Genomic DNA, 8,998 nt, shown 5'->3' with positions numbered 1-8,998 from the left:
CCCCAGAGTTATGGCCATAAATGCCCCCCCACACACACACACACACTGCTATTCAACACGTAAAGTCATTGTAGAAATGCAGTCCAGTTTGCGCTTTGTTGATTTTTTTTTTTGATTTTTTTTTTTACTGTCTCTCAAAAGGATTGCAAGGAGCCTGTAGGGTGGATTCTTTCCTGCTTTTAAATATACAATATGCAATGTATTTGTAATCCTCACTGCTTGGGCATTGGTTGTCCTCGGCAGAAGAGGCCTTTTGAGACAGCTCAATCCAATGGCATATCACAGGATATCAGACGCTCATGGTCATGCTGGGTGAATACTGTGAAGAGAGAAGAAAGATCTATGGTTGACCCATATCTTTTATTGAATATTCACACATTTTGCCACCACATATAAATGAATAGTAGAAGATCAGGACCAAAATACTGGCCTGTATACTTCCAAATGAATGGATAAACAAAGTAGTTTACTGCTTTTATCGGACTCTGCATATTCATGGTTCATTAAACTGTTTGCTCTGGTTTGACTCAAGCTTTCATTCAGGCCAACATTAGAGACTCAAAGGAGTAGTTCCATTCTAGTAATGGCCACACGTAACCAGTACAAAAAATCCAGCGATCAAGCAGACGGTTTAAGCACTGGTACAAATGCACAAACTATGTTTCTATGTTTATACACTATGTCAAAATGATTACTTTTTTTTGCAACTGGTGCCGTTTTAACACATTTGACATACGGCAACATTTAAAGAGAACACATTCCTTTAAACTCAGTTTCTGTAAAGTCATAACAGCACTAAATCTGATCACACAGAGGCAATAGCAAAACTTTCTTACGCTTTCACTTTGGAAGGGGTTCAAAAAGTTTCCAGCCATCTCTCCATCATCTCGAGGTGTTCCTGGAGGATTATTCATCCCTGCCATGTTATTTGGAGAGTTCTACAAGCAACATAAGAAAACACACAGTTTCAGATCAGTCTCATAAATGCAAACGTCCTGGCTTCAGGTGCTCGTTTCTCTGAAAATGTATTACAATATACAGAAATAATAGTTAAAAATAAGTTCTTAATTAACTGGACCACTGTTTAATTGAAAAGAAGTTGAGTTCAGAAGGATACCATAGAAAGCAATAGAAATTACCTTTGGCAACACATCCATGTCTCCAGAGCCTGTAGGAAAGAAATAAAATAGAAGGATAAATAAGCATTAATTTATGTCTAAGCTAATGAGAAATATTTGGATCCCTCTATGTCCTGTAGGTATTAGATTTTCAAGAGAAACCTTTTTGCAATATTCAATCTAGCCACAAGATGTCACTGTTGCTTACATAATGTGCATTATCAAATCAAAACGCATCTGTATTATAGGTTTTGATTTGTTTGATTACAACACTAAATTGTATACGTGATATCAAGGTGCAAAAGGGGCCTTTCTTCTACTGGTGGATGTTGTAGGATAGCAGAGAATAGTTGGACATGAACCTGAAATAACTACATTTTAAAAATGTGGATGGCAGAAGGTGGTGCCCATTACGCTGCCACCGCCAGGAATTGTGCTGCAAATCAAATATTGGATTACGGCCCCCTATTTAAAGTTACATTAAAGGTATAGCTAGAGTCCCACAAATGTATTTTATGTATTATCTGTAATATAAATTCTGCAAACACACAGTAGTAAGATCATATGAAAATGACTTTCTTTTCTTTGTATGCTTACCTAGTGATCCGTTCATATGATGAGGTTCCATTGCACCCATTCCTCCCATTGGTCCATCAGGACCAGGGCCCATTGGGAACTGCAAGAAATAGATCACAGTAATATATAATACAGCAGTGTCATAATAGTTTGGATAATCCTTGTGTAACTAGATCGTTAAACTCCTCGGCACTCCTCAGCATTACAGTATTTCCCCCAAATTCTTCTTTAACACCAGAAAATACACTTTGATTGTGAAAGATCCAGTGTGTCATGTTGTACTGCAACCTTTAACTTGGTTAAAAATAGGCATGGGTGTAGAACACACATGTAGACAGCAGGCATTAAAGGAAAACATGGGAATCAAGTGTTGAATTTTATGGTGACGATCTGTAATGTTAGAGGGTCTCTTATAAAATAGACACGTTAAATTAGAAAAGTCCATTTTTTCCTGAATCCAGAGAGACCTGCTATTCAACTACAAAGTGTGATTGCCTGTATATATACGAGGTTTGGATTATAAGAAAATATAATAAAGAGGTAATGTGGAACGTGAATGAAAGAAAGAGAATGGGTAGTCCTAGAGTCTACAGATGGAGCATTTTTCTTTTAAATAAGGATGAACTCCCACTTAATGCTGGAAATCAGCATTTCTAGCTCCATAAGTGCTATGGATCACTATGAAGTAGGTGGTGTGCATATCACACTATATTTTATTTTCCCCAAGGTCATAGTAGGCTCACATACCGGTGACAACGGTTGCAGTTGAAGGGCATGGACAGATCTACATGTGCGTCCCATAATGCCCCAGACATTAGTCCTCAGTCTATGAGCAAGCGGAGAGCATAAGCATACAAATGCAGAGTAGAGGCCCGTAAACTGTTGATCTGCCACCTTTCGTGTTTGAAACAAAAAACAGCCATTTAAGACACTTACATTAGGCCTGCTCCCGCCTGGTCCTATGGGGTTCATCATTGTGTACATGTTCTCGCTGGAGTTTGTAGAGTCTGTAAACAAATACAAAGTGTACCATGAGTAATCTGCAGGACTCACATTTTAGACTACGCACAATGCTAAGACTTCTATCTTGAGTCATAACTCAAGGTGGGCTGGGATTATAATACTGATAAAAGTCTAACCGGGACATGATTCAGAAAATACACAATTATCAGGACACTTGCAGATGAATGAAACAGGAAATAATGCTGTATTCTCCAGACACAACAGTTTGCAGACACTGCCTACATAAAAACACAAATTACCTCCTGGGCTGGGCATGATGGGTGTTCCTGGAGGACCCCCACCTCCGGGTGGACCCTACAGATTGAAAACAACATAGAGGTTCATGTAAAACACAAACATGGATTTCATTGTATTTCATTGTATTTACAAACCCCTGAGTTGGGATATTTCTAATGTAACAGACAAGTCTGATTGTGGCTAGCCTGGAAAATATGTTTTATGCAAACTAGCGGTCTAACGTCCCCGAGGAGCCTGCTGTTGTAAATGCACAAGGCATTAATACTTCCCCTGACCAACATGGGTCTGGAAATCCAAGGTATTTCAAGGCTAATGTTAAGCATCATGGAGGACTGATACAGAAACGTTTGTTAGTCCCGGTGCTATTTGTATAATAATAAAAACATATACATCTTACCACATAGTTTCCTGGTGACGATGACGAGTATGCTATCTGGGAAAAGAGGAAAAAACAAGATAGCCAAAATTCCGTTAACTCTATCTATGCCAGAACACATTCCATTAGACCCCTAGTAATAAGGCGTAGACCATTTGAGGTGTGTTTAAGTACTTAACTGGACGGCTATTAATCTAATTTAATAATGTTCAGTTCAATTATCTGTAAGAATCACCACAACAGGTTACTGGTTTATTAATTCAGTGTTGTTATTTTTGGCCATCAACCAACCTTTTGTCATTCAATCTCTTATGGGGCAAATGTTACAAAGATACACAGGGCCGGCCCAAGGCAAAATGCCGCCTGGGGCGAATTTTAAAATGCCGCCCCCCCTTATCTACCCTTCCTCTCCCTCCGTCCCTCAAGTAATCCCCCCCAGCTTTCATCTCTTCCTTTATTTCTCCCCTCACTCTCCTTGTTTTCCCTTCCGGCGTGACCGCGACAGCCATGTTTTCCATGACATGTATACTGTACATTATTATATGCTGTTCCCGTCACAGCACCCGCAGTATGTGGGATGTACAGACTCACAGAAGGGAATCACTTACTAAGTCCCACACACTGCGGGGCAGCACTTTGCATGCGCAAATCACCAACTTGTAAAATGAATGTGTCCTGGAAAAAGAACGGTTGTCCTAGCCCCTTTCTCTTTTGCCCCTGGGTATGCTCATCATGCCAAAAAATAGTGGCTTTGTTGTTGTAGTCCAACCGGCAAATTCCATGTATCGTATTAGGAAATAATCATAGAAATATGAAATACAAGCATAACTAAGTTTTTGTATAATCACGTGAATGTATTACATTTGGGGTTCCCAACAAGGTTCACAGGGTGCAGTGAGCAAGTGTACTATGAAAACTGTACTTACTGAATTAGCATTGGGGTTCGGCCATGGACCCCTTCCCCCAGGACCCCTAGGTGAAACAAAGATACATTTGTTTATTCCGATATAAGAATAATGTCACCTTAACAAAATAGTTTTACAGTTATAATTTAAATGTTTATTTAAACATGTTATACATATATTTTTTTTTGCACCAGTAAGGTAAACATTACTACCATAATAACATATAATATTAATCATAAATTTAAATTGGCAGTTTAATAATAAAAGACCATTTTATATGAATGTAACCGATACATTTCATTATTTATTTTCCATATTTTGTTTTAGAGTACTAGGGTGAAAATGCACTCTATAGGCACAGAACTGGGTGTACTGTGATGCTGTTGCAGTATGTACTAACTTTATTGCTACAGAACAGGAAATCCAAAGCTGATTATGCTGTAGGTATTGCATCACAGACATCCACTACTTTGCTTTGAAACAGGAAGTTGAAATCATGCATCACAAAATAGGCAGGAACTTATGTGAAACCCACTGAGACCAATTTTATCTGATGTTAAATACAAGTTTAGATTAATTTATGTCCACCAGCTGGCAAGTAACTCAGCAGATGGGAAGGTTTTCACTGGTTTATTCTTATACGTTCAGCACAAGAAAGAGACTGGCTCATGTAGAGTTAGCTATCTTTGGAAGAGTAATCCACAGTGTTGTCCTTACAGCACCAGGTCACCTTCATAAAATAGTTTATAAAAGAACAAAACAGAAGTATTACCCTAGAAAAAAAATCCATCAACATTTCATGTCACAACATTATTGGTCAAGTGATATGGCAGAAATACCATGGGAACATAAAGGCAAGACACTTGACTAATAATCTATTGTCAATTACTGTTAAAGAACTAGGCCTTTCCAGGCCTTTACGGGAAGGCTAGGGAAAACGTACCCAAAATGTACTTGAAATACCATATCAGAACAAGCTCACCATAAACCACAGCTGACTGTGGACCTACTCGTTTAGTGATAAAACACCTAGACTTTTATTTGCCCATGCCTGCAACACTATTCATTTAGTACACACTTACATGTTCATCCCAGGCATGCCTGGGCCACCTAGCGAGTTGGGAGGAGGTCTCATCCCACTGCCATAATTCTGAAACAAGAACAAAACGAAATTCACCTTCTACTATATATAATATATCCTCTCATTCTTAGCACGAAAAAATAGTCAAGCAACATTTCTTGTGTCTCAGTTCACAATGGGTTAGAACGCAAAGTCAAGTATTACCTGGGGACCCATTGCTGCCATGCCTCGTGGTGGGTTCATCCTCTGCATGGGCCCTCCCATGTTGGGGTGCCCTGAAGGACAATATGAACACATTAGGTATAAGATTGATCATGCACAGTGGAATATTATCACTTATTTCTATATAAATCTGCAATGTACTTATAATGTGATGTTCCTGCTTGTCTTAGCCCATCTCTTGTATTAAAGGGAAAAAAATAAAACCATAAACAAATACAATTCTGGAAAACATCTATTGTTTATGTTGTATTTAGTGTTCCATTTTTACAGATTTTACTCGGAGATTCATCCAAAGGACATTATATGCAAACTGCAAACTCCCACATCAAAGACAGCATTATTGTATTAATTGTATTATAATGCCATGTAGGAATCTACTCCCTGGGCCCTACATTTACGGTTTTAGTATACATATTAGTAAGTATGTAAAAGTGAATTTTATTGACAATTTGTAATTTGAGGGTTTTATTTTAGATTGTTAGGTGTTACACTATGTAACATGGATAATTCTAAAAAGTTATTTGAATAGTAGACATCTAGAAAGATAGACAGGCACATTAAATATACTATATGTTGTAATCATAATTAAAAAAAACCCAGAAGTTATCCAAGTTCAACCTAAATTAGCCCTCCTAAACTCAACACGTCCTCTACGCGTCTCTATCCATACATACAGATATAATAAGCAATAGCATACTTGTTTAGAATAAATTGCATCGGTTATTAGATGTCCAAACCTATTGGCAGCATATATTGTGGAGGCTTGTTACTGCCTCAGTGGTGAAAGTTACAAGATTCTGGGAGTCACCATGTCATTTCTAATGTGCTAATCCGATTAAAGTAAAGCTTAGATGTGCAGAGTATTGTGAAGCAAAGCTTTAACTCCCCTCAGTGACCACTTCAGTACAGCTCTGGAGAATGGAGCTAGTGAATGAGGACAGAGCGGTCAAGTTCTATAGCAGAGCGCTTCAGGCTATGTCAGACCCTCTCTCAAGCAGGCCAGAGAATCCCCTGTACTCTTTAGGGTATATCTGGTTAGCCTAAGGGGGATATATTACATAGTTACATAGTTATATAGGTTGAAAAAAGACATGCGTCCATCAAGTTCAGCCTTTCCTATATCTGTTAATTTGTTGCTGTTGATCCAAAAGAAGGCAAAAAACCCCCCCGGTTTCGCTCTTTCCAATTTTGCACTAACCAGGGAAAAAAATTCCTTCTTGACCCCAAAATGGCAGTCAGATTTCTCCTTGGATCAATAAGCTGTTTCCCCATAATTAAAGATGATATCCCTGAATATTATGTTTTTCCAGATATCCATCCAGTTGCAGTTTAAATGTCTGTACAGACTCCGATAAAACTACCTCTGCAGGCAGAGAATTCCACATCCTTATTAAACCTGTTCAATTCCAAAAACCTAATTGTATTTTTTATTGTTACAAAATGGGATATGTACTAATGAAAGGTACATTTCACTATATCGGTCTCATAGATGATTGCCCATATTATTACTATTTTATTTAGAAACATTTCAGGGCCCCAAAGCAGTACAACTATCACCAACCCTTTATTTATTTTTCAAAGAACAAGTGACTGCTGCCTCTAGTGTTCTGTAAATCAGAGGATTATGTCATTGTTTATTCACAAAATTCGGAGTTTACAGGAAAGTTGCAGCGTTAACCTAATATATCCATTATGTAATATTACGGAATATCCGTGACGACTATGTATTATGCAGGGACAGCTCAGACACTCTTGTAAGAGAAGCTCACCGGAGTTGGCCCTTTATCAGACAAAGTAAAGTCGAATAGCGGAAGCCATGACTATCATGCAAGATCCTACTTTGTTGAATAAATCTCATAAAGAAGAGGGCTTGTTTACTGTGCAGATTTTGGGGAATAAACTTTAAATAAACAATTATGATATAGATAGATAGATATAGACATATATATTTCCTGAATACATAAAGAAAGCAATGATGAAGTACCGGTAGATTAACAACATTGTATTCTATTAAAAGTCCAGAGTTTAACCGATGTTTTCCTGCAGGTAGAAAAGGGTCTATTATGTGGGCCAATTGGTTCTGTGCTTCACAGCTATTGCCAGATGCTGTACAGTGCCCCACAGGACGCGTAATGGCAATTCCTAATAGTGTCCCTTTGCTTCTCCCTCCACCTCCTTTCAAGTAAAGTTAAAGTCACCATATGGTGTTAAACCAGCGTTCAGCGATTCTAATTCATGTACTTGGGATACACTAGACAAGTACTCCTTAATCGTAAAGAAGTCCTGTCTTGGGAGTGCTCAGGGAGATGTTTGCTCTGCTCTGAAAACCAGCTATAAAACGCTGCCCTGGTTTTGGCGACATGGTAATTATCCCCCTCTCTGTCCTGTGCCTGGTACTAATAAGATGCCAATGAAGTAAAAACTCTTTGAATATTTGTATTATTGGGTTTTCGAATGGGGGTAGGGTGGGATGGGAGGCCAAAATAATAAAATTAACGAGTGGACAACTATTTAGCATCTAAGGGATTAGGCAAGACAGTGATGTACATGATACCAAACTGAGAGCAAACAGAGCTTGAAGTCCGCTAATGTTACCGAATACAACTTTACATTAATACTTAGAGCTCTGACACTATGTTTATGATTTAATCTTATGTTTGTGACAAGCTCAGCAGTTTTTAAGATGTTTTTTTAAAATAATATCCGTCAATAAAACTGCTGTCGCGTTCACAATGAAAGCATACAAATTCAAATCACCTATACTTTTTCACCAATCTACCATAAAACCACTTGAAAACATTTCAAATAAACAACTTTCAATGTTAGAAATATGCTAAAAACCTCAAACCATTGAAAAGTTTTACCCAGCATATAAACCTTTTCTATTTTGTTCATTTTGCTGCACTTTCATAGCTTGTGCTATAGGATGGTTCCCATAGAACAAACAAAAATAGGTTTCTACCCTTTTCTCCAATTTGACCCCATCAGACCTGGACTTTACTTATGGTCATCAAATATATTTTTTATCAAATATATTGTTTCCACAACATTGACATAAGTCCCTGTGTGAAAACCACCCCGCAGGACAAATTTTGTTTACTGACAACACCTTGAGTTTCTCGTATAAGAAAGAAGCAGGATGAGGTATCCCTCATTGTTTTACATCTTTAAAAGCCAATTATTAACAATGAGAACACTTTGCGTTTTTGATACTATATCATGTGAGTCATTGACATCCCAAAGACCTGTTTAATAATTTGGAGAATAGTTTGTCTTCTGAAAAGGCTCTATTTGCTTTTTCCATTTTTACTTTCATTGAGATCTACTGCTCAAATGAGGCAATCATACAAGGGTGCTGGCTGAGGCATCAATACACAAGGGGCAAAAAAAGGGAGGTATAAACGACAATGCAGTGTGGAAAATCCATCCTGATGTACCTTATTTGCTCGATTATAAGATG

The 8,998-nt window shown here is 38.0% G+C and overlaps 1 protein-coding gene across 2 annotated transcripts in view; it reads right to left on the bottom strand.

Annotated features, from left to right (window-relative positions):
• Positions 1-289: 289 nt before the first annotated feature.
• Positions 290-8,998, bottom strand: part of LOC149280861 (single-stranded DNA-binding protein 2-like) — a 109,830-nt gene continuing 101,121 nt past the window's right edge. The window contains exons 5-14 of one of the 2 annotated variants that reach the window (XM_089500048.1): positions 5,521-5,591; positions 5,318-5,385; positions 4,257-4,302; positions 3,352-3,387; positions 2,957-3,011; positions 2,631-2,701; positions 1,716-1,794; positions 1,140-1,168; positions 837-938; positions 290-319 (exon numbers count right to left, since the gene is read on the bottom strand). In XM_089500048.1, the coding sequence (XP_089356174.1) occupies positions 290-319; positions 837-938; positions 1,140-1,168; positions 1,716-1,794; positions 2,631-2,701; positions 2,957-3,011; positions 3,352-3,387; positions 4,257-4,302; positions 5,318-5,385; positions 5,521-5,591 (587 nt within the window). Of the gene's footprint in view, positions 320-836; positions 939-1,139; positions 1,169-1,715; positions 1,795-2,630; positions 2,702-2,956; positions 3,012-3,351; positions 3,388-4,256; positions 4,303-5,317; positions 5,413-5,520; positions 5,592-8,998 lie in introns of both variants that reach the window. The other variant, XM_089500049.1, reaches the window with a different exon arrangement.

This window comes from Sceloporus occidentalis, unplaced genomic scaffold (assembly GCF_023333645.1).
Source record: "Sceloporus occidentalis isolate IW3139 unplaced genomic scaffold, rSceOcc1.0.p SCAF_145, whole genome shotgun sequence".
Classification (NCBI taxonomy): domain Eukaryota; kingdom Metazoa; phylum Chordata; class Lepidosauria; order Squamata; family Phrynosomatidae; genus Sceloporus; species Sceloporus occidentalis.
The sequence above is the reverse complement of the archived record's forward strand: the minus strand, read 5'-3'. Positions and strand labels throughout refer to the sequence as shown.